Raw genomic sequence first — 26033 nt, 5'->3', positions numbered from 1 at the left:
ATAAGTCATCAAGGTCATTAATTAACTGGGTGACCATGCCTGATTTCACAACCCTTTCTGCTGCAGTTTTTTTCGTTTCTGTTATAATTTTGCACCAGTGAGGTTAAAACCAATTTCATTGTATTTAAGTACAATGACAATAAAGATTATAAAACATGATCTATTCTCCGCATAGCATACCGGTACTTCCACATCTTCATGAGTTGTGAAAATCAGACTTTAATAGTGAATATGCAGTAGCCATTCAGAGTCACTGCAACAGTGGGATAGGCAACTTATAAATTGAATAAATAAATTTGCTTAATTTATTTTATTTATTTAATAAATTCTGTTCTTTAAGTTAGTTGGACCTCACACCTGATCCTCCGATTGAAATACCCAAGTCTGATTTCCCTTTCAGATGAGCTGGGCAGGGCTTCCCAACCAGGACACATTCTGGGAGTTGATGTCCACAATTTCAAGTGGTCAAGGTTGGGAGACCCTCCCCGAGGCCTTGTGTACTTTTGCCACACACAAATAGGTGGCTTTGGATCGTTTTCCTCAGTGAAACAAGTATAAGGCTTTTGACGGATTTGTTTACTTGAATTCGCTTTTGTTAGTTTTAGGACTTGTGTGGAGAACAGATCTCATTTAAAATTTATTATGCAGAAATATTGAACATTCAAAGGATTCACAAAGTTTGAACACCACTGTCAATCACTGGCAAGATGGAGCTAAGCTTTTTAGTATCTATTTGCTTCCATCTAATGGCCATCTGGGTTTTTTTGGGTTTAATTGCTTCAAAGAGAGAGGGGGGGGAGAGAGGGAGAGAGAGAGAAAGAGAGAGAGAGAGAGAGAGAGAGAGAATGAAAAACTAAAGAAAAACAAAAAGCACAACTGGAAAAAGAAAACCGCAAAATAGAACCTGTAAATTCAGGAAAAAATAATCGTAATGACTTGTGTCATTACTAAAGTATTGGGCTAAATGAGAAAATACAGGTTATTACCTCTCACAACCCCACATGTTGGTGCAGTGTCACAATTCCATAAAGTCAAGGAAGTGAACATGTGTGAACACCTGCATCATGAGGAAAAGCTGCATTACCATCTGTGTGCTCCGGCGGATTTGAGAAGTATCAGTTGTTCTATCAGGCACAAGGCCTGCCGAAAGGGTTCACTGAAAAGAGATTTGGGAATCAAAAACTGGTTTTGAAAACTTCATTGTTTTAATAAACAAATGATGCTTTGAAGAAGGTGAATGCTTGCTGAAGGATTATGAATTGTTGTCCACTTACATTCCTTTAAATCTACTGGCTATGTTTCTAAGATAACACATAGCTGAGATTATTGTCCATGGCTTAGGAGAGGCTGAAGCACCTTTTCATATTAATGTTTATAGTTAAACAAAACTCTTATACTTGCAAAAATTTTAATTCAGTAACTGAATTACTATGAAGTTGTTCACTTTTATTTTGAAGGGCTTTCCAATTCTGTAAAAGGATTAAGAGGACAATTTTATATTATCAAAAGTTATCACGGTTGCCATTTGCAAATAATTGTTCATACATTGCGCCATCTTGAAATGAAGACTTCCTTATGCAATAAAGTAGTGATACTTGGGAGTAGCTAAATTCAGAAGAGACACAATGGCATGTCCGTCACTGCATGCAGTTGACCCCAAGCCAGGGGAAGCCGTTAGAGCAGAGTGCATCTGAACCCTGGGCCAGCAGGCAGGCAGGCTGGGCGTCAACGCTCAAGACAAGGGATGAGACATAACGTTAACAGGACGGGGGGGAGAGACTCTATTCACGATCTGTCCTTCATACCTACCTGATATTGGGCTTTACGTCTTTTTCCTCGGCTTCATCGTCACTGTCATCCACTTGCTGGATAACCAGATCAGATGAGCCATCCTCTACAATCTCCACATCGGATCTATTGTCTTCGCTGTAATTCCAGTTGGAATCTTTGTCCTCCTCCAGAGGAAACTCCGGGGGCGGTTCTGTGTCCAAATCAATGCGGATGCTGTCGATCCCAGCTTCAGAGAGGCACTCGTTGCAAAGTCTGTAGCGTCTTGTCCCTTCCTGGACCACCTGGCCTGTCATTTCAGTGACATGACGCTTGCATTTCCTGCAGATGGGTTTGCAAGCTTGATGGATCTGCAGTGATGGGAGAGGACATTATCAGAAAGTGCTTAGATGGAAATAGAACTGTGTGGCAATAGCAAGTCATACTCTCCTCACTGAGAGAATGAGTCAGTTACATTTAGTCCTAAATTAAATCAATTTAATCTAGAAAAGACTTTGTCTGTTTATAAGAGCTGGACATAATTCGTGTTTGAATACGATGGGAGGTAAAAGGAACCACTTCTCTGTGGCTTGGAAGAAAACTCTTTGAAGTTGTTTATAACATCAGCAGGAGTCAAGGTTGAGTAAAGGCAAATCTAAATTTCAGGATAAGAAGGACTTTCTCCCTCTTTTTTTTAAGCAAAGAAGAGATGAAAACAAATTAATTGTAAAGCAAAGAAATTATAGGATAAATCTATTGTACAATTTTGTAATCATATACGATTTTGTATATAATTACATAAGATGCAAGGTGATATCAACAAAGTTATAAAATGCAAGGAAAGTTTCAAGTAATATTTTTTGGTTTCAATAGGTACATGCACAACCCATTTTTGGTTAAAATATTATGTTTATATTATGCACTCCACCCTTTGCAAAATATACTTCTTCCAAAAAATAATGGAACAGACTAACAGATTGGAAGGGACCTTGGAGGTCTTCTTGTCCAACACCCTACTCAAGCGAAAAACCTCCAGTGATGGAGCACTCGCAACTTAGGAAGGCAATCCATTCCACTGGTTAATGGTTCTCAGAGTTAGGAAATTTCTCCTTAGTTCTAGGCTGCTTTTCTACTTGATTAGTTTCCATCCATTGTTTCTTGTCTTGCCTGTGGTACTTTGGAAAATAGGTTGAAATCCCTCCTTCTTTGTGGCAGACCCCCAAATTTTGGAACACTGCTATCATGTCACCCCTGATGCTTTTCACTAGACTAGACATATCCAATTCCAGCAACCATTCTTCATATGCTTTAGCGTCCAAACCCATCTTTGTTACTTTTTTTCTGCACTCTTTCCAAAATCTTTACATCTTTTTTTTTTAATAATATGGTGTCCAAAACTGGATGCAGTATTCCAAGTGTGATCTTACCAAGGCTTTATGAAATGGTTCTAATAGTTCATTTGATCTTGATGCATTGGCTTTTTAGCTGCTGTTGCACACGGCTGGCTCCTGTTTGTCATGTTTGGACATGGACATGTTTGTCCACTAGGACTCCAAGATTCTTCTCACAGTTACTGCTATTGAGCCAGGTTTTGCCTAATCTCCACCTGTACATTTGATTTGTCTTGCCTAAATGTAAATGTACTTTTTCCGTGACCCGACAAAAGCGCGAACATCATAAGTGCGCCGACAACACCGCGGCGCTAAAACCGCGATGTCAAAAGCGCGCCAACAACAGCGCGCCGACAGAAGCGCGATTTAATTTAAGGTAAGATTTACGGTTAGGTTTAGGGTTAGGGTTACGTTACAGCGCGCTTCTGTCGGCGCGCTTTTGTCGGCGCGCTTTAGGGCTAATTTGACGCTCATTCGTTGCGCGGTTTTGTCACCGCGCTTTAGACACCGCGGTTTAGTCAGGCGCGCTTTTGTTGTGCGCGCATTTGTGGTGGAACCCTTTTTTCTATACTGAATTTCATTTTGATAGTTATGGCTCACTGTTCAAATCTGTTGAGATCTATCTGGATCTTGAGCCTATCTTCTGGAGTGGTGGCTATTCCTGCTTTAAAAGAGTGTTAGACTAATTGCATGAAGTTAATTCTAAGGTACTGAGGCATGTGATATCTAACATATATTGAATGTTCCACTGAAGTCTGGGAATTGGGCGCCTTGTCAGTCAACAGGAGTTCTGATTTACCACCAGCTTATCAGGTACATAGGAGCTGAGGAGTTGGCTGCACAAAGAGACAACAGCCAACCACTTAATAGCCGGCTATCAACATCCCAATCAACCAATAACAAGCCATCCATCCAGCTGGTGTTTAGACATATTTTATTAGAATTGTGTTTGTAGCTTATCCAATAGCCATGGCGGGCCAAGAGCCAGCTACGTCTTCATTTGATCACTGAACCCAGAGAGCCACGTTGAGACCAGTTGCCTTAAGCTCTCAGAGAGAACATGGCAAGATGGAAACGCAATAAACGGATAGAAGAGATGATTCCACCTAGCTCATCAGATCTGTTCTTGGAGAACTTGTCCTTCCAAAGGTGGTTAGTCAGAAGACACCTGGGCAACTGCACAAGAGTCAACTTCTGAAGTGCTGCATCTGCACAACACGCAAACGAAGGAAGCAATTAGACTCCAGACAGGTTTGGACGTGCACAAAACCCTGAGCCACCCAGAAAGCAACCAGGCTAACAATGCTAGCCTGCTGTTGGAATGTAGAGGCCACAGAACTTGGTTAGCATGTTTCGGAACAGCCGATGATTCCATCTTGTTGGAAAGGCAAGGCAGCTCTTGAAAGTCCGGCCTCTGGCTGTCATCACCCGGCCTCTCTGCCAAGGCTGCTCCTTCTTGCCTGCCAGCAGCTCTTCTTGGTCCCAGTCCCCCGTGCTGAGCGGAGGCTCTTCTGGAACGCTAAGGCCAATCGTGCCTCAGCCTCAGAAGCCTCTGGTCAGATCAGGACCTCCCCTTGGAGAGGGTGTCTGAGGCAAATGGCAGGCAGATGCCGAATGAGCAGCTGTCCGACTCCCATCCAGCAATGCTACATTCTCTTATTTTTTTATTTGCAACATTTATTGATAGAGGACAATTTATAGAAATTGGAGAATTGTGTTTCAATTCTGCTTCTTTAATCGATGTTAATCAGGGCGAGGAGCGTCTCTTGAAAAACCCAGAAGTTGTTGCTTGCTTCCCTGATAGGAATGTGCAACGTCTGGTCTGGTCACATTTTGCAAAATGCTGCTCCCTTTTCCAGGCTCCGAGACGTCCGTCTGAGCAGCCCAATGGCAAGAACATTTTTCCTACCCCCACTATGCCAAGCTCACTCAGGAGCAAGAGGGCTCCCTTTCCTTTACAAGTGAGAACATCTCATCACTTTGACATTATGCAAAAGAATGTGGTGTGGTGTGATGCGCACATCTTTATTGTGTTCTCTAGGTAGCAAGATAAGCACCTGAGCTTTCTGGAGTTGCAGGGTGATGAGACTATCAATATGGCTACAAAAGGCTTTCATTGGGAAGAAGCATCAGCAGCACAAACCTGGCACCTGTCTGTGACTCACTGAAGCAGCTGTGCAGCAGTTGCCCAGTTCTGAATCAGATGCAGCTGCTTTAATGAGATGCAGGCAGATGCTGTGCTTGGACTGCTGCCTGTTCCCAAATGAAGCCACCTGCCAGTTGACTTCAGAGACAAAAATCAGCCATTTGAACCAACCGTAGTTTTGACCTTATGCTGAGTGTCCCACAGGGTGAGAAGAAGGTGCTTCTATGGATTTAACAGAGTAACAGAGTTGGAAGGGACCTTGTAGGTAATCTAGTCCAACCCCTCACACAAGCAGGAGATCCTATACCATTTCTGACAGGTGGCAGGCCAATCTCTTCTTGAAAGTCTCAAGTGATTAAAGCTCCCAAACCTTCTGAGGGCAAGCTATTCAATTGGTTGATTGTTCTCACTGTCAGAACGTTCCTCCTTATTTCTAGGTTGAATCTCTCCATCAGTTTTCATACATTATTCCTTGGAAAATAGCTTCACCTCCTCTTCCTCTTTGTGGCAGCCCCTGAGATATTGGACGACTATCATGTCTCCCCTGGTCCTTCTCTTCTCTAGATTAGCCATGCCCAGTTCCTGCAACCATTCATCGTATGTTTTAGCCTCCACTTCCCTAATCAACTTGGTTGCTCTTCTTTGTACTCTTTCTAGAGTCTCAACATCTTTGTTATATTGTGGTGACCAAAACTGGATGCAGTGCTCTAGGTGTGGTTTTACTAAGGCTTTATAGGGTGGTATTAGTACCTCACTTGATCTTTTTTTTTTTTAAATAAATGTTTTTTTAATTTTAATTGAAACAAGTACAGCATCTTACTTTACATCTGTAGAAAATGTATCAATCGATTACAGATCCTCCACGGTCAACAAACATAACTCATATTAACTCAAGCATTATTATATATCCATTTTCATTTGACTGTAATTATTATTTAAAAATTATAATACAAGTAATAATCTTGAACAATACCTGCCCACACCAGTGGGAAAAGAAAAAATCAAAAAGAAAAGGCAAAAAAATAAAATAAAACAAAAAAAGACAAAAACAACAAAGGACAAGGCAGGAAAAAAACAACACAGGTATCTATTATAAAAAAGAAGAAGTATATCAACTGGTTACAACATGCTTTGGTGCTTCTCTTCCATTAACTCATATTAATTCAAATATCTTAACTCAAATGTTTACCATATTAACATCATTATACCTCCAGTTTTAATTACCTATAGTTATTTAAACATCCTTCATCCTTAGCTATGCCAAAGAATTAATCCATAACACATGCTGACATTTCATTTACTTACTTGTAAAATCCTCTATTAACATCAAATCCTCATATCCTATTTTAGCTGAACATCCATAATATTTAATTATATCATATATCATAACATTTTCCCAGTATTGATTAACATTTGATTGTATGTATTTTATTTAGTTTTTATAATAGTGATAATAATTGTAATTAATACTCTTTATGTATAATCCAAAAATGTTTTCTCATATCCAATTATTTATCATATCGACTCCACATTATATACATTACTATCAATATCAATTATTATTCAGCTATATCTGTTACAAAAAGAGCAATTAGGTTTAGCTAGTTTTCAATTGTATTCTTCAATCTATCAGCCAATTCCACATTATATACATTACCATCAATATCAATTATTATTCAGCTATATCTATTACAAATTAAAGTAATCAGATTTAGCTAATTTTAAGTTGTATTCTTCCATCTGTCAGCCTGTGTCCCTCCAATAGCAAAATTTTCTCAATCCAGTTGCCATTCGTTGGATAAATTTACCAAATGTTTTTATAAGCAAGTCCAGACAAAGATATCTTCTCACCTTTTGGCTCTGAATGTCAGTGATGAAATAATAATGTTGTCCCGGGCTTGTAAAACTTTTCAAATTGACTTTAATTCTCAAGGGTGGAGTTTTCATTTCTCCTGCACTCTGTCTCTTTAAATGAATCTTCTTTATAGCTCCCCCCCTCCTTTCTTCCTCTGAGATAGACCAGACGCCATTTCTCACATTTTCCATTTGTATTTCAGGAACATTCAAACATTCAACGATCTCAGTTTTTCCTTCATATTTTAAAATCAGATGATCCAATTTTCTTTCCAATCTCTGAAAAGAGTCAAAAAGCTCTCGACATGCGGAAAAAAGAATCTGGAATGAGACTTCAGACGCCATGATGTGTCGCAGTTAGAAATTGCAAATAGAAACACGCTGGAAACTGTGCAATCTTATCTGATCGTAAACACAGCCAAGTAATAAAAATGTCAGATCGTGAAGGGCTAATTAGTAGGAAGTTGACTTTACGATCCACTTAGAAAGAGTCAGTGGGGAGGGCTGCCGAAGAGTTCCTTGAAGCGTTTAAGAAATAAAGTAGCCACCAGCCATAAATCCATTAAAAAAAGACCAATTCGCCGCTAGATTCTTCTATTTTTTGGTTTCAATTAGCTTAAGCTTTTAGTGCGGACAGTCTCTCTTGAATAATAAATCAGCTTACCAGATGACATCACTTCTGCCATTCTTAGAGGCAACCTGCAGTTTCAGTTAGCACGCAGCTAATCCAGAAAGGAATTGGCACGAGGGGTTAATACCCCCCCCCCAGAGACTTTGCGAATGTCTCTGAGGTCCTGGGTCTCCCCTCACCTTCACTGTCGTCTCCGGGACAGCTAGGGTCCAAAAAACCCGTCCAAAAATCCTTCGGAATAGAGGAATTTCAGGAATAGCCTGAAACTCCGTCTTCTCACTGCTAAGCCCCGCCTTCTCGATCTGTACCTCACTTGATCTTGATTGTATCCCTCTGTTAATGCAACTTAGGATTGTATTGGCTTTTTTGACTGCTGATGCACACGGCTGGTTCATATTTACCTGGTTGTCCACTAAGACTCCAAGATCCATCTCACAGTCACTGATATTGAGCCTGGTTTCACCCAGTTTATATCTGTACCTTTGGTTTTTCTTGCTTAAGTGTAAGACTTTACTTTCCTCTATGCTGAATTTCATTTTGTTAGATAGGGCCCAGTGTTTAAGTCTGTCAAGATCCTTCTGGATCTTGAGCCTATCATCTAGGTCCGGGATGGCGAACCTGTGGCACGCAGAGCCATTTGTCAAGGCACGTGAGGCGTTGCCCTGTCAGCTGGCCAGCGTACATGCGCGCACTGGCCAGCTGAGTTCAGCCTTTTTAAAAGCCATTTTTCGCGTATCCCAGGCTCCAGAGGCATTATAGGAGCCTGGGGAGGGCGAAAAGAGCCTCCTCACACCCAGGCCCTCCGGAGGCTTCAGGAGCTTCTCTGAAGCCTCTGGAGTGCAAAAAAACGGCCCTAAGTGACTTCTGGTTTGCTCGGTTCTCTGAAGCCTCCTGAAGGTCCCTAAAGACTCCGGAGGGCCTCCAGGGGAGGCTGTTTTTGCCCTCCCCAGGCTCCTATAAAGCCTCTGGAGCCTGGGGAGGATTAAAATCGCATGGAAAAATGGGGGAGAATGCCTCTCGCATGCATGCGCACTGGGGTGTGTGTGTCACGTGTTGCATTATGGGTGTAGCACACCTACACACGACCCCCCTGCGCTCCCCACTTATGGCCAAAAAAGGTTCACCATCGCTGATCTAGGTGTTCGCTATTCCTGCCAGCTGAGTATCATCTATTTGCTTTAGAGTAGATACTCCCTGACTTAGCACTGGTCACTTAGCAACTCCTTAAAGTTACAATGCCCCCCCCAGGTGCTTTTACCTGGTTCTGAAGTTCTGACGGCTGTGGGGTGGTCAATTATGGTCACATGACTACCCTCAGATGCTCAACAACTGACCTGCACTTGTGGTTGTGATGCGTTTTACAACAGTTGTGCCAAAAACCAGAATTTACTTTCAGTTTTGGGCAATTTGGGAGTCCTCCTGGATCCACAGTTGACTCTAGAACACCATCTGTCGGCTGTGACCAGGGAGGCCTTTGCCCAGGTTCGCCTGGTGCACCAACTGCGACCCTATCTGGACTGGGAGGCCCTTCGGATAGTCACTCACGCCCTTGTCACCTCAAGACTGGACTAATGTAACACGCTCTACATGGGGCTGCCCTTGAAGAGTGTTCGAAAACTTCAGCTTGTCAAGAATGCAGCTGCGCGAGCGATTGTGGGTGCACCTCGGTACACCCACGTTACACCTATCCTCCGCGAGCTGCACCGTCTGCTAAGTATTTAGCTAAGTTGTTCATTACCCATGTATACCGTCTACATGGAGTACCGGACCGCATCATCTCAAGACAGGAGGGTCCAGTTTACTTCCTTGTTTTGGAAAGAGTTTTTGAAGTTAATAAGCTCTGCCCAGGGCTTAAGCTCCGCCCACCACCCTCAAACTAATGGGGCCTGTGAGAGGACTAATTCTGTGCTGGAACAGTATCTCCGATGTTTCATCAATTACCAGCAGGATAATTGGGTGGAATTATTGCCTCATGCTGAGGTGGCGTATAAAAACTCGGTACACAGCAACACAGGATTTACACCCTTCAAAATAGTGTACGGACATGATTTTGTGCCTATCCCCGAGATACCTTGAGAAAAACCATAGGTGCTGTCCCTGTCCGAGTGGAGTGACCAACTCCGAGAGATGTGGCCATTGGCTTACCGGGCGCTGGATGTGGCACATCGAGCACATAAGCGGCAAACGGATAAAAAGAGAACGGAGCCAAAGGAGTATAAAGTTGGTCATCGTGTATATTTATCTACCAAATACCTCCAGACCTCTCAAAAGTCTAAGAAATTGGGTCCCAAGTGTGTTGGCCCGTTCCCAATTGTCAAGGTCATCAATCCTGTCTCCGTACATCTGGAACTGCCTAAATACCTCAACCGTGTTTACCCGGTATTTCATGTCAATCTCCTAAAGCCTGAACGTACTTCTCCGTTGCGGGCCCCTGTGGCGGCTCCCCCTGCCCCGCTCCTGATTGAAGGTGAACAGCATTTTGAGGTTAAGGAAATTTTGGACTCTAGGAAACATAGAAACCGTGTTCAATATCTGGTGTCATGGAAACATTTCCCTCCCTCTCATGCTGAATGGGTTGATAAGTCCCATGTGCGGGCTCCTCGACTACTCCGTAAATTCTACTCTGCCTACCCAGACAATCCTTGACCTCGATTGATTTCTTTTAATTCCCCTTCCTTCTTTTTCTTCTATGTTATGTTGTTCGTCTGTTTGTTTGTGCTCTTTCGTTTCTACAGGGATGATCGTCCTTTTTTCTGGAAGAGGGCCGGATGTCAGCCTCTGTTTTGCTTCTTGCTTTTTGGCTGCCATTGAAACGGGGAGGGAGGGCATGGTATTTGGGTAAGGGAAATATTCTGTACAGGAGGACTGTTAATTGGGAATTGTTCTCACCATTCGTTTGCGCATGTGGAAGGAGGGGAGTTTCCCACCAAGGCCAACTGTCCGGCATACCAACCTGATGATGATTTTTGAAGATGTCTCCCACCTGACACTGAGGAGATATACGATTGAACTATGGACTGGGGTTACCAAGGGGAGGGGAATGGGTCATGCATTGATATCTAATGCTTTCGCGCGCTTTTACTCAGATCCAGCTTTGCCTAGCTTCTATTTACTTATAATCAGTAAAAGTACTCTTAATTCTGCAAAATGGAATTGAGTAGTTTCTTTCTTGGTTATTAAGTGAAGCAGCACCTGACAGAGAGTTTGTTCATATCTATTCTTGAAATGACAGACATGAGTGTTTAAGGTTCTGCTGTATATTGGTCAGAAGGGGTGAATCAGTAGCCATAGGATGGCCAATAGCCAATATGTGAAGACTGAAGTAATGAGATTCTTGTTCTGGAAGAGTCTACATTCTCGGAATGTATCTGTACCGTGTTTCCCCAAAAAGAAGACAGTGTCCCCGCCCCCAAAAATTTTTGTTTGGGCCTTATTATCGGGGGGGGGGACTTATTGGTTTGGGGTTGCCAGGTGGTTGCTCTCTTGCGAGCAGCACAACAAAGCCGCCATGAGGTGACCACGCTCATGAGCTGCCGCCCAGCAATGCCCCTTTCCAGCCGGGCAGAGCACCACTCACCGACCCAGTAATATCCCAAAGGCACTAAGCCACGTGGTGCTCTACCCGGCTGGAAAGAGAGGTTGCACAAGCACTTGTTCTGCCTCCAGCTCACGTGCCTCTCTGCCTCACCATGCCTAACACTCCCTGCAGGGCTGGGCCAGGGCGCCGCCTCCCCGCTGCCGCCACCCCCACACTGCTGCTGCCCCCATGCTCCAAGCATAACCGGCTTCCAAACTCCAGAGATCTGCTATCGAGTCTTCCGGGAGCGGCCACTATGGGACTACATTCTATGGTTGTGGGCTGGCTGCGGGAAGACTCTCTGTACCAGCCGGTTATGCTCGGAGTAGGGCGGTGGCAGCAGCAGCAGGGCGGCGGCAGCGGGGCGGCCCTGCAGGGAGAGTTGGGCATGGTGAGGCAGGGAGACACGTGAGCTGGAGGCAGAAAAAGTGCTTGCGCAACCTCTCTTTCTAGCCGGGTAGAGCGCCATGCGGCTTAGCGCCTTTGGGGTATTACTGGGTCGGTGAGTGGTGCTCTGCCCGGCTGGAAAGGGGCGTTGCTGGGGAGCTGCTCGTGAGAGCAATCGCTCTCAGCAAACCCCCGCTCCAGCTGGGCACAGCGCCACCCACCAATCTACCAGTATCCCAAGGGCGTCAAGCAATGCGAGCGCCTTTGCCCCCCCCTTTGTGCCTTCGGGATATCGCTAGGTTGGTGAGTGGCGCTCTGCCTCGCTGGAGGGGTGTGTGTGTCCGGGGGGCTTATTATTGGGGGAGGGTGTATATTTTTGTCCACAGGAAAAATATGGCATGGTGTTATTATCAGGATATATCGTAATTTCAGGGAAACATGGTAGTACAGGTAGTCCTCAATTAATAACAGTTGATTTAGTGACCATTCAAAGTTAAAACAGCACTGAAAAAACTTGCTTATGACTACCGTATTTTTCAGAGTATAAGACGCACCTTTTTTCCTCAAAAAAGAGGCTGAAAATCTGGGCGCATGTTATATACCGAATACAGCATTTTTTTGCCTCCCAAAGCCCCGCCCCTTGCAGAGAGCTCCTGGGGGCTGGGGAGGCCAGAAATGAGCAAAAGCCAGAACTTGACAGGTCAGAGCTCGCAGTGGTCATTGGCCATCTTCTCCTGGATGGACATACCAGGGGTCCCAGGCAACTTTAACTGGCTATTTACTCCTGGATTCTGGAAGGGGCTGCTGCTGATGGAATGGATAGGCCAACAGAATTGATAGAAAAAAATATTTCATAATGCAATATAATGTTATTTCTGACATGTTAATTGTATTTTATTTTTTAACCAACTGAGTTGAGGGGGTGAGTTAAGTTCACCCCACAAGATAGAGCTGAACTAAAAAAAAATAACCATTCCAAAACTAAAATGCTGCTTTGACATCCCACTAATTCCAATTGGAATATCAATATGCGATTAACACTGCCTTGAAATTAGAGCAACTTCAGAGCATTCCACCATAGTTGCATCAAGCTCCAATTGTATTCCTATTTGCTATTTAAGCCCAAGTTACTTTTCTTGGGCTTTAGAAATAACATTTCAGCTAAACATACAAAATGGGATTTTTAAAAGAAGCTGCATTGTAGCTGCCGTTTCTGTACAATGCAGACTTTGCCTGGAAGACAAATGCTTTGCCCATCTGGCATTTCCAGGTGTGTTTCACTATAAGTCCCAGAATTCCTATCTCGTGTGTCTGTGTGTTGGTACCATTTTAAAGCAAAACATTAAAAAAAAGTAAGGTTACCGTCCGAAAGTGGCTGCTCAAGTGGTCCAGCCGACTGAATCTTTTCCCGCAGGCTTCACATGGGTACGGCCGCTCTCCCGTGTGGCAGCGAAGGTGTCGCTTCAGATCTGCTTTCCGTTTCACCACGTGGGTGCAGAAGGGGCATTTGAACCTCATCCGTGGTAGGTCATCTGGAATGCAAAGCAATCCCTTCAGCTGCAAAATCCTCAAGACATACACCAATTGGCTTGAGTGGAAATACCGGTCATCCAATGGCTTTGGAAGGCATATGGATTTTTATTTTCCGTTTTCATAACATACAATCACATGTATTTTGCAGCCTTGGCAACTTTAACACATGTGTACTTCAACTCCCAGAATTCCCCAGCAGCAACTCTGGGAGCTGAAATCCACATGCGTTAAAGTTGCCAAGATCTACTGTAAAGTGTGCAAAGTGGTTGATCTTTGTGTGCTTGTTTGGCTGAATTTCATTAAAGTGAGCACAACTTGCAACAGATTCTGTTGGAAACTGCAGGTGGTCCTCAATTTATGACTAGTTCCTTAGCAACTGTTCAAAGTTATGGCAGGCTTTTCCAGGGCTGCTTACAGCTCAAATTCAAAATTGTGATGCTGCCCTACCCCCAGCCTGTGACTGCATTTTGTGCATTTGGCAACCAGCCCACATTTACAGCCATTTGCAGCATCCCAGAGTCACAACTTACAACATGTTTTGCTAGAAATAGGTGCTTATTTTCCATTTCGGGCAAAACCAGCCCATTATGAACCACTGGTTTGCTTAACAACTGCAGCGTTACAAAAAAGGTCGTAAAATCATGTGGAGTCATGACCTGCCTAATGATTGGTACAAACCTTTGGCTATAATTCAGTTAGTCAGGGCCACCTAGAACAGCCCGGCCCAGTCAGAGTCTGCCCAGGAGCCCCTCTTCCAGTGAGGAGCCTCCTTCAGGCTCAGACGTTTTTCCACAGGCTTCTTTGGTTCCTGGATGCCAGAGGCCGGTTCCAGGGGCCAAACTCAGCCTCTGGCACCAGAAACTTTTTTCCAACTGCTGGGTGAAGAAGACAGATTTGGGCACAAAATGAAGTCTGTTGCTTCTCCCCACTTTGTTGATAGGACCAAAGGTGATATGCTTAGGTTGTTATTGTACTGTAATTATAGGACATCTGGATTACTCGTTGCTCTGAAACCTATTTTTGGTTAAAGGGTGGTTATAAATACAAGAAATGAATATGGAGGGAGGAAAGAAGGGGAAATTGTTTAGGCTTGGGATATGCAAAACACAGAGGGAGCTCAGTTTTTCTTCTTGGAGATTGGAGAAAAACCCAAAGAGCCTCAGCCTGCTAATGATTTCTGCCCAAGGCTCTCCCTGCAATCAGGGAATCAGTTCAACCCTTCCCTTTGGAGCTCCTCTTCCCACCCCCACCCCCGCAAGCTCAATGGGTGCACAGATTGCCACCTTGCTCAACTTTGGCATGGCCACAAGGCCAGAACTCAGAAATCACCAGCAAGAAAATAAAAATCAGAGATGAAATTTCCTAACATTTTAGGTAGGAACTAATGAGGCCTCCCAAAAGATGGTCCTTATTTTCATTTTTAAACTCAGCAGTTCCAAAGATGCTGAGACTTTGGAAAAAGTGCAAAGAAAAGCAACTAAGACAATTAAAAGCCTGGAGATTAAAACATATGAAGAATGATTGCAGGAATTGGGTTTGGCTAGTCTAAGAAAAGAAGGACTAGGGTGGAATATGATAGCAATATTCCAGTATTTGAGGGGCTGCCACAAAAAAGAGAAAAGAACTTATTTTCTAAAGCACCTGAAGGCAGGACAAGAATCAATGGAGGGAAACTAACTAAGGAGAAAAGCAACCTAGAACTAAGGAGAAATTTCCTAATGGTGAGAAAAATTAACCAGTAGAAGGACTTGCCTCCAGAAGTTATGGGTGCTCTAACACTGGAGGTTTTGAAGAAGAGACTAGACAGTCACTGGTCTGAAATGGTATAGGGTCTCCTGCTTGAGCAGGGCACTGGCTTAAAAGACCTCCAAGGCCCCTTCCAGCTCTCCTCTCCTCTTATTCTGCAGATTTTGTGGTTCTTTTGCCATTTGGTGTAGTTAAGACACCATGCTAGAAAGCAGTTTTTGTTCCACCTTAGAAATGGAGAGTCTCCTTCAGCCCAACTCACTTCCCAGGGTTCTTGTTGTGGGGGAAATAGGAGGAACAAGGGGCACTGATCACCATGTTATTTGTAAAAATAATAAAATAATAATAATAAAGATACAATACAAATAAATAGTTGTTAGCTGCCCAGAATCACTTGCTCAAGTTGGGGACTGCAGGGAGAAGCTGATGGGAATTTTGCATGATGCCACAGTAGTCAACCGAACTAAACTATGGGACTACTTAAGATTATATAAAAAACCCATTCAGACACTCTTCTCCAACCGATCCCTTCTAACTTTGTGCCGGACTATAATTCAAACCATCTGTGTGCTAAAGAGCTAGGTTGCCCAAGACAGATGGCAGGTACTCAGCTGGGGAAGACACAACTCTGAGTTTATTTCTCTTAAATAAAATAAACTGTGAATTGTGAATGGCTCATGTGAGTTACATGAAAAGGCTCTTTAGATCAAATGCAGTTAGGACACACTCAATGGGTTGCCCTGCTGTGCAGCTGGATGCAACATCTGGTCAACTTGAGAAAGGATCAAAGAAAGAATTGTGTGTTTCAGTCAGACAGCACTTTCTAAAAGCGGGGGGGGGGGGAGAGAACATGGGAGGATCTGCTTCTGGCAGCAAACTGTCTTGGGCAGGCAGTACAAAACAGCATTTGGGAATGACCTCCGGGGACAAAGGGAAGAGATGCTGCTGAGGGAAGAATCAGAGAGGAGAAGAGCAGGGGGAGCCTCCAGCGGCTTAACCATCAAAGAAGGAAATTTAGGAAAGACCCACCCTAATGGATTAAGCAGCTAAAAGCGGCTAAAAGTAGGAAGTTTCTACCTTCAGACCTGCAACACTCTCTTAATATACTGTATTTTGGAGTATAAGATGCACATTCCCCCCCCCCGCTAAAAGAGCATGGAAATGTTGGTGCGTCTTATACACCGAATACAGCCATTTTTGGCCTCCCAAATCCCTGTCCCCACATTCCATTTTTGTGAAAAATGGCACATTTTCTGCTTGCTTTTCAAAAAGGGGGGCATTTTTGTCTCCCCCCAGCGCTGCTGAAGCCTGCAGAGTGCTCCTGGGGGCCGGGGAGGACAAAAACTTTTTTTTCTTACTTACCTCTTCGAAATCTTGATGCGTCTTATACACCGGTACCTCTTATAGTCCAAAATATATGGTACTTTTAGAATAAAGTAGAATTAGCTCCTTAGTCCCATTTCCTGTCTGGTTTACCCAGGAGGGCTAATACGTAGCTACACCAGCTCACAATCTGCTGGGGCCATCTCCAGTGGGATGGGCTTCACTCTGTGCCAACATGCCCCCAAAAGCCCTACCTCAGCCACCCACCACCACCTTCCCCTTAAGCAAAGAGAGCGAAGAGACAACTCCAGATTGAAACCTCTGCTAAAGAGCTCAGTTTTCAAAATCCACCGAGTCCTGCACAGCACTCAGCAGACATTCCTGACGCCTCCCCTGGAACCTTCACAAGAACGAGCAATTCAGAGGGACCCACCTCTGTCTGTCCTTCATTTCCCACCCCTGACTGAGCTTCTGCCAAAGCCTGGGGCTTCTGCCCGGGTAGGGAAGGGAGTGCAGCGCCAAGGCTCTTACCCTCAGCCCAATTCCCCATGACCCCCAAGACGGAGGGCATGCTGGGGTATTGCTCTTCGGCTTTGGAAGACTTGGACTTGCTGGCAGAATGGGGCAATTCGTGCTCGTGTTGAGGCACGGCCAGCCCTCTTGCGACTGCATCCGAGCCCTGCCCGTACTGGTAGCTGGTGGGACAGGAATCCCCTTCCGAGTCCACCTGGAGCTCCTCTTCAGACGGAGGAGCATGGCTCGCCTGCTCAGCAACCCGGTCCTCCAGCTTGTTTGCTTTGTAGGGGGGCCCGTCGGCAGGCTGCAAATGCCTGCTTTTCTTCAGGGATTCCTGCCTTTGGTCGTGTTTGGAGAGAGGCTGGGCGGCTCTTGGGGCGGACGGGTAGTAGCTGAAGTTGGTCCAGGAGTTGCTGTTGATCACGCAGGTCCCTCGGTCGGGGCTCAGGTGGGAATGGGGGGGGCTGGACTCCGCTCTCCAGCCAGCACTGTACAAACACAAGCGCTCCACCCCATTGGAGCTGACCTCCTTGTCTGAGAGGCTGAAGTAGCGGTCCTTCTCCTTCTCGCTGATGTCCAGGGATGACTTGATGAAAGTCTTGCAGACGCTGATGACGTCGGTCATCTGCAGGAAGCTGGCGGCCGACATGACCTCGATCACATTCTGGCCGGTGAGGGAGAGTTTGCCTGAATACACAAAGTCCAGAATCACCGAAAAGGTCTCCGGGGAAAAGGCCTGGAATGTGGCGGTGGTGGGCTGGCTGGCCTCCTTGGAGCACTGGGAGAGGAGCATTTTGAAGTAGCCGCTGCTGGCGAAGAGCACGTTGCGGTGGGCTTTGAAGACCTTCCCCTCCACCAGGATGCTGCAGTCGCAGAACAGGTCCTGCTGGCGCTGCTCATTTAACTGCTGCAGGAGGTGGGACTGGTGGGAAGAAATCTCCATTCTGAAACCGGGCAGTGTTTACGCTGCAAAAGAGCACAGAGAGGGCCTGTTTTTACATACCCACAGTGGCTGCAATGTTTTTAACAGGAAGCTATTTTCAGACCTTGGGACAGAGAGATATACCCATTCATTCATTCATCTCTACAGCTATTTGGGTAGCTATCTCAGTCAATGACTCTGGGTGACCTATAAGTATAAAAACAATTAAATCAATAAAAAGCATTTTACCAAGATGCTTAGCTAGTTAACAGTAGAGCCAGGAAGCTGGGCCCTTAGCACCTTCCATGCTCAAAGCTTGGGAACATAGCCAGGTTTTTAGAGCTTTGCGACAGGCCAAGAGGGTTGGGGCCCTACTAACCTCTGAGGGGAGGAAGCTCCCCAGAGCAGGTGCCACTGCCGAAAAGGCCCGTCTTCCAGTCCCCACCAGCCAACCCTCTTTGACTGACGGGATCTGCAGCAGCCCCCATTGGCTAGATCAAATCAGACGGGAGACATTCTGGGGAAAAGGCACTCCCTTGGACAATGGGGACGGTCTGCCAGGATGTCAGATGGAAGGGGTGAGCTGTACGTCTGGGCATAGAACGGCTCACTCACTCTAAGAGGCAGCAAATCCCTCCTGGCTTGCCTGAAGACGCTGAGGACGGATCCTAGAAGCCTCTTTAGCTGAAAGTATGGAATTATGGATTCCCCTGAAGAGAAAGAAGGCTCTAGTCCATAGGGTTCTAAAAAGAAGAACAATTTAAATAACGAAATTGTGGGAGTCCAGTACTACACTCTGCACCATGGCAGCTTTAAGATGGAGGGACTTCATCTCCCAGAATTCCCCAGCCAAGCTCCCAGGATTCATTTTGGATACTCCACTGCAGGAGATGATTGTTATTAGTCTGTTCTGGGATTAGAGCTTTTAATGTTGACTGGGGAAGTCTGGGAGCTGAAATTTTCCTAACTTAAAACTGTTGAGGTTGAGAAACAGCAACTATTAGAAACAATTCTTCAAGTTTCAGCCAAGCGTGCGCGCACACACAGACACAGACACAGACACACACACACACACGGATCCCCAGCTCTGCCCCTGCTCTACTAGTGAGCATTAATACATTGCAGTGGCTTCCGTGGTATTGCTCCTTGCATTGCTGCTGGATCTGGCAAGATGCAGGGTGGAATACAGTCACCAGCTGTTTCTTCCTTCCAGCCTGGCATCACACCAGCCCTCATGCACTGTTAATCATTATATTTGCTCCTCACTCTCCCCCCCCCCCCGGCTTGAACGCAGCAAGGTGGGAAGCTTAGGTAGGGGTGGTATCCGGCAGTGCTGCAAACGCACACAGGCTTGATGTGCACTGAGCGCTCTGCATGCATAAGTAATACTATTAAAATTGTTCTGTCCATGCACAGAATTTAAAAATAAGATGGCAACACCTACAGTGGCACCCGGGGGGGGGGGGGTATCACAGGCCTGGGTTGTTGCCGGTTCCAGCGACCTAGGCCGCCAAACCACTACCAGTTTGAACCGGTCCGAACCAGTAGGAACACACCACTGGGCTTATGGGCTCCCAATATTTGAAAGCATTTTCAGTAGCTACCAAAGTGAGTGATTGTTTCTATAGTGCAGTGTTTCTCAACCTTGGCAACTTTAAGAAGTGTGGGCTTCAGCTCCAAGAATTCCCCTGGCAGTCATGCTGGATGGGGAATTCTGAGAGTTGAAATCCACATATTTTAATGTTGCTAAGGTTGAAAAATATTGCTGTAGTGGAAGCCTTCTCTTTCCAGCCTCTGTATCACTTTCTTCCTTCTCCGCAGCAAGTTAGTGCACAACCATTACTACAAAGTGACCAGGTTTTGGGATTTGTACAAAAGAGCTTTGATTAACAATTGACCCAAAATACATTGGAATAGCATATTTTGGCGATGGTATACTACCATACGATGGTATGATGTATTATGCAGGGGGATTGATTTGATGATCTCTTAGGTCCCTTCCAATTCTATAATTCTATTATCCTCTTTCTGATTCTGAGTTGTTAAGGTTTCTAGGTTTACTCAATAGTAGTAACTGTGAGAGGGAACTTGGAGTCCTAATGGACAACCATTTAAATATGAGCCAGCCGTGTGCAGCAGCTGCCAAAAAAGCCAATACAGTTCTAGGCTGCATAAACAGAGGGATAGAATCAAGATCACGTGAAGTGTTAATACCACTTTATAAGGCCTTGGTAAGGCCACACTTGGAATACTGCGTTCAGTTTTGGTTGCCACGATGTAGAAAAGATGTGGAGACTCTGGAAAGAGTGCAGAGAAGAGCAACAAAGAGGATTAGGGGACTGGAGGCTAAAACAGATGAAGAACGGTTGCAGAAACTGGGTATGTCTAGTTTAATGAAAAGAAGGACTAGGGGAGACATGATAGTAGTGTTCCAATATCTCAGGGGTTGCCACAAAGAAGAGGGAGTCAAACTATTCTCCAAGGCACCTGAGGGTAAAACAAGAAGCAATGGGTGGAAACTAATCAAGGAGAGAAGCAACTTAGAACTGAGGAGAAATTTCCTGACAGTTAGAACAATTAAATCAGTGGAACAACTTGCCTCCAGAAGTTGTGAATGCCCTAACACTGGAAGTCTTTAAGAAGATGTTGGATAACCATTTGTCTGAAGAGGTGTAAAGGTTTCTGCCTAGGCAGGGGGTTGGACTAGAAGACCTCTAAGGTCCCTTCTAACTCTGCTATAGTATTGTATTGTATTGTATTGTATTGTATTGTATTTACACAATTGGCTAATTCCAGAAATGCCTAGTGTTGTGTGAATACTGCTAACATGCTGCATTGATTGGAGTGCTAGCAGGTGGCATGTAAGCTAAATTGTTGTTGGTTCCTGTGGATTTCCACAGAAGTTTCACCTTAAAAGAAAACTGCGCCCATTGATGTTTCATCAGAAAAATGAGCAGTGGCCAAAAGGGTCTCTGCTCCAAATTCACTTCTCATCAATTTTCCACAGCTACACAGGAACTCCTTTTCCCCAGAATTGGTTAAGGGTAGAGAGCGCTACCTGATTGGGAAGTTCATGGAGAAACTTTGACCTAAAACCCTTTGAAGTTAAAGGGATACTGAAAAATGTATAATCGAGTATGAGGGGATAATATGAGGAGATAGAAGGGGAATTCATCAAATTTGCAGTCAATACAAAATCTGGGAGGGGGGATAGCCAACACTTTAGAAGTTTGGCTTAAGATCCAGAAAAATATTGAACCCTATCTAACAAGATGTAATTCAAAAGTAAGGTCCTGTACTTAGGTAGAAGAACCAAATACACAAGAATAGAATAGACAGTACTTGGCTCAACAGCAGTAACTGTGAGAAGGATCTTGGGAGTACTAGAGGACAATCACTTAAACATGAGCCAGCCGTGTGCTGCAGCTGCCAAAAAAGCCAATGTACTCCTAGGCTGCATCAACAGAGAGACAGCATCAAAACCACAAGAATTGATAATATCGCCCTATACAGAAGTATTGAGGCCACATTGCATCCAGTGCTGGTCGCCAATATACAAAAACATGGTGAAACCAAAGGAGTGCAGAGAACAACAACGAAAAAGATGACAAGGGGTCTGGAGGCAACCATTTGCTGAACAAGGGTATGAGTAGGATTTGTAGTCTAAAGAAGAGAAGACTCAGGGGAGACCCCACAGCCATCTTGGCGTATTTGAAGGGCAATCACAGGGAGGAGGGAGTTCTTATTGTCCCAAGCACCTGAGAGCAGGACAAGAAGCAATGGGTGGAAGCTCATTAAAAAGACAACTAATCTAGAACTAAGGAAAAAAATTTGACACTGAAAAAAATTTCCGTATTTTTTGGACTATAAGACACACCGTGTATAAGACACACCAAGATTTTGAAGAGGTAAGAAAGAAATAAAAGTTTTTATCCTCCCCGGGCCCCAGCAGCACTCTGCAGGCTTCAACAGGGCTGGGGGAAGGCAAAAATGCCCCCATTTTTGTGAAAAACCCGCAGAAAATGGGTTGTTTTTTGCAAAAAAACTGAGGTGTTTTTGCCTTCCCCCAGTCCTACTGAAGCCTGCAGAGTGCTCCTGGGGGTTGGGAGAAGGCAAAAATGCCTCCTCTGCTGCTGGGATGGGGGGCAGGGATTCGGGAAGCCAAAAATGGCTGTATTTGGTGTATAAGATGCACCAACATTTCCATGCTCTTTTAGGGGAGGAAAGGTGTGTCTTATACTCTGAAAAATACAGTAATCAATAAAGCACCTTGCACCCTAGAGCTGTGGGTGCTCCATTGCTGAAAGTGTTCAAGAATAGATTGGGCAGCCATTTGTCCAGCATGCAATAAGGTCTCCTGCCTTGGACAGGGGTTTAGATAGAAGATCAAGGTCCCTTCCAGCCCTAGGATTCTATAATCCTAAAAGTGACAGCCGGTCCCTACAACCATCACAGCATCCTCAGTCATGAGATCAAAATTTGGGCACATGGCAACTGTCATATATTTATGGTAGTTGAATTGTTCCAGTGGTCACCAGAAGCCACCTTAAGTTAATGACCACATGATTCACTTAACTGTGGTTTAAAAAAAGGTAGTAAAATCAGCTGGGACTCACTCACCGACTGCCTTGCTTAGCAATGGAAATTCTTATCCCAACTGTGATCAAAAATCAAGGATTATCCATACTCAGCAATATTTGCTTATTTCTGGCTAGTTCTGAATGAGCTGATCATTTTGTTTTTCTCTGCTACTTTAACTACAATAATTACTACACAGTTCTGTTGTGATCCCTGGAGCAACTGGAAAGTGAGCTAATTACAGTATTAAAAAAGAGAGATTGGACACAAGTCAAATGCCTAGTTGAAACTTCCTAAAATTGTCAGGATGTTTCTAAGAAACCCAAGATTGTACAGAGCCTTGTGAAAAACAGCACAATATACTTTTGAGCCACACAAGCAGCAGCTCTACAACAGAAAATTTCTGTGTCTCCTTTAACCAGTAAGGTTCACACAGAAACCCCAGTAATTTCTGCTACCCTGCGAAATGGGGCAGAATTTGTTACAAGCAGTCCATCAGAGCTTCATCCTCAGGAGAATCTCCGGGTCAGTTGCTCTAAATCAGTGTTTCTCAACCTTGGCGACTTTAAGTCCTGTGGACTTCAACTCCCAGAATTCCCCAGCTGGGATTCTGGGAGTTGAAGTCCACAGGACTTAAAAGTCGCCAAGGTTGAGAAACACTGCTCTAAATATTTGCAGCAGGAATTTACAGTGTGCAGCCCCCCAAATCCATACCACATATTTAAAGAATTGGCCACTTTCAGCCACACACAGTACTGCACTTAAGCCAGCTGATGTAACTGTGGGAGAAAAAGAATCCTCAACTTGCCTCTCAGCCCTCATAACACCATAATGGGCCAGCTGTGGTTACCTTGGGAAACCTCTTCTCTTCTAGTCTAGTCTAGACTAATGTAGGCTTCTCTAGTCTAGTCCTGTCCAGCCCGGTTTATTCCTTGGCAAAAATGTTCCCGTGCAGACCTATTTTTGTTTTGCAATCAGCCCGTTTAGTCAATGACCATCCTCATACAATAAACTAACCCCCAAAACTTGGATACCCACATGATATCTTCTTCCCCAGCTGTGTGGTGCATCTCAGCCACTGTTGTCCATACTGAACTTTATAAGGAAGACTTTCAGAATGGAGGCAATTGATAATCTTATAAAGAAATATAAATAGGTTACAGGATGTGGCCTGTGCAAAATTCAAAACGCCACCAACTAGGTACAAACTTGGTTGTAAAACAAGGGCCATTGATGGATAGTTTATGCAAACTTGGCTTGGGGTGCTGTGCAAACCCTTTGGCTTTTTGGTTGGAATCTGACACTTCTTGGGTCTGAAGGGTCCACCAAAATCGACGGTTGATTAGCACTACATATTCATTCCTAAGGGGCCTACTGGGAGGGGGTGTTATTCTCCATTACTGTGGTTTTGGCTGCTGCTATCTTTCCTCCTTTCCAACTTCCCCAGGCCTTTTACCAGGACCCGGGAGGAGCAGAGTTCTGGACGCGGCTAAAGGGCCTCCGGACCGCTGCCCGGTCCCTCAAACCAGCCTTCCCTGCCGAGGCTTCGGGCCATTTGAAGCTGCCGCTTAGGTGGACTCGCGCAGGGCGAATCTCTCTGCGGAGCCCGCCTGGTTTCCTCAGGGCGCCAGAAGCCTCAGGCGATGAGGACCGCGGCTAGCCCGCTGAAGGCCCCGGAGGCTGGGCGTCCCTCGCTAAAACGGTTCGGGCAGCATCTCCGGCCTGCGACTTGAAGGCTGGGGCTGAGAGAGGGGGCGCTTCCCGCCCCTCCGTTCTTTCCTTGCAGGCCGGAGGGCCCACGGGCGGCTTCCCGGGAGTCCGCCGCTTCTTCCGGCGGGGGCCAAACCGCCTTCGCGGGCAGAGGGGTGCGGCGCGCAAAGCGCCATTTGCCCGGCGCCGTGAATGGCAGCGCGAAGCGCCGGGGCAGCCCTTCAGGTGCGCTCCGAGGACGGACCAGCGCGGCCACGGAGGACGCTCCCGGGAGTCGAAGCGAGATGCGCCGCCAGCGGTAGCCCAACCGCCCGCCGCCGCCGCCGCAACGAGCGCCAAGCGGGCAGCCGGGGCAGCGGCGGGGCCAGCCCGGCCGAAGAGGGATCGCGGCGGCGTATTGGCAGAGGGCGCCGTCAGTCTTTGGTCGCGCTTCCGAATTGGCTGCTCGGGCGTCGGGAGCCCCGGAGCCCGCCAAGGCAGCGGCGCTGGTGCGGGAGCCCCTGGAGGCTCGCAGGGCGAAGCCCGCTCCCTCGCTCTCGCTCGACGGAAAGCCGCCCGACCGGCGCTGGAGGCGATGCGGCAGCCCCCGCCCTCCTCGCCCTGCCCGCTCGGTGCCCGGCTAGCAGCGCCGCCCCCGGCAGCCCCGGCCTCGCCGCCCTTTGTTGCAAGGAGGGAGCGCCGCGCCCGGGGCGGCGACAGCAGCAAATGGCGCCCGGCCGCCCCCCGGGTCCGCTGGTGCTCCGGGCGATGGGGGCGCCGGGCGGGCGAGGCGGAGGCCGCGGGGCGCGCTCAGCCCACCCGACGCCCTGTTCGCACGGGCTACTGCGGGGCGCCGCTGGTGACTTACCGCTCGGCGGAGGCTGGGCTGGGTTGGCTGCGGCTCCGGAGGCGGGCGGGCGGATGGAAGGAGGGAGAGGCGGGGGTGACGGTGCGGAGCGTCGCGGGCACCGCCGCCCCGCCGCCCGGCCGGAGAGAAACAAAGGTGGCTGCTGACGTGGGCGGCGGAGAGAGGCGCCCGAGGGCCAGGGACACAATTAAAGGGGCAACGCAGCGAGCGCGGCAAGAGCCAAACACGCACGCCTCTCTCCGCCTGGCCGCGCGCCCCCTCCTCCTCGCCGCCTCCGTCCCGCCGGGCGCCCCCCGCCGCTGCCCCGCCCGCCCTGGCGCCCGTCCGGCTGGCGCTGCCCTCCCTGGCGCCCCCGGAACGCCCTCCTGCGCCTTGCCGCCACGGCCGGAGGGCTTCGGGCCGCCCGCCGTTTTCGCCTCTCCCCGCCCGGGCTTTGCTGCGTCCCCCAACCTGATGCGAAAGGAGCGGGTCGGAGGAGGCGGATGCCCGGCCGGGGTTCCGCCTGCAAGGACGGCCTGGCCGGTCCGAGTGGGACGAGTTGGCGGGGGAAGCAGCCGGGCTCCCGTCGCCTCTGACCAAATACAAGCTACCAGGCGAGCTTCAGGAGGCCGAGGGCGGCGAATAACGAGCCGGAGCGCTTCCGGGCGGTGCAAAGCTCTGCCAAAAAGGGAGCGGACGATGCCAGGGTCTCCTGCGGTTCCTGGACGGCCGAGGAGCGGGTGGTTGGAACCGCCTCTTCTCCGGCTGAAACTGAAAAATGCCCCAGCATCTCGCAGGCCCCGGGATGACCCGAAGAAGCCCCTTGTGGGTCCGCGATCTTTTTCAGGGCTTTTCTAGAAAGCCCCGGAGACCATTCGGTTTCCCCGCCGCCCGGGGCAGAGAAGGGCATCCGCCTTCCCGGAGCTGCTCCGACCGCGGCTTTCCCTAAGAGGCGGATTCCGCCCGGCCATCATTCAATCCTCCGGAGCTCCTGCAATTATTATCCAGCTGGATCGGAGCGAAAGTATCTTTCAATAAAATCGGTGTGTGTGTGTGTATGTTATTTGCTGAGAGGACGCCTCACCTTTGCCAAAGGAGGGTTAATCCGGAATTTGAATCAGCCAAG

The 26033-nt window shown here is 46.9% G+C and overlaps 1 protein-coding gene across 1 annotated transcript; it reads right to left on the bottom strand.

The window, feature by feature from the left end:
• Positions 1-1425: 1425 nt before the first annotated feature.
• ZBTB8A (zinc finger and BTB domain containing 8A) lies at positions 1426-25201 on the bottom strand. The gene is made up of 4 exons (XM_087728235.1): positions 24929-25201; positions 16887-17837; positions 13116-13285; positions 1426-2138 (listed from the first exon to the last, which is right to left on the bottom strand). The coding sequence occupies exons 2-4, from the start codon at positions 17812-17814 to the stop codon at positions 1806-1808; spliced, it is 1431 nt and encodes a 476-aa protein (XP_087584361.1). The 5' UTR covers positions 17815-17837; positions 24929-25201; the 3' UTR covers positions 1426-1805.
• Positions 25202-26033: the final 832 nt, after the last annotated feature.

This window comes from Thamnophis sirtalis, unplaced genomic scaffold (genome assembly GCF_051295495.1).
Source record: "Thamnophis sirtalis isolate CommonGarterSnake01/CBP01778 unplaced genomic scaffold, rThaSir2_p1.2 scaffold_13, whole genome shotgun sequence".
NCBI classification, from domain to species: domain Eukaryota; kingdom Metazoa; phylum Chordata; class Lepidosauria; order Squamata; family Natricidae; genus Thamnophis; species Thamnophis sirtalis.
This window is presented reverse-complemented; position numbering and strand designations above follow the sequence as displayed.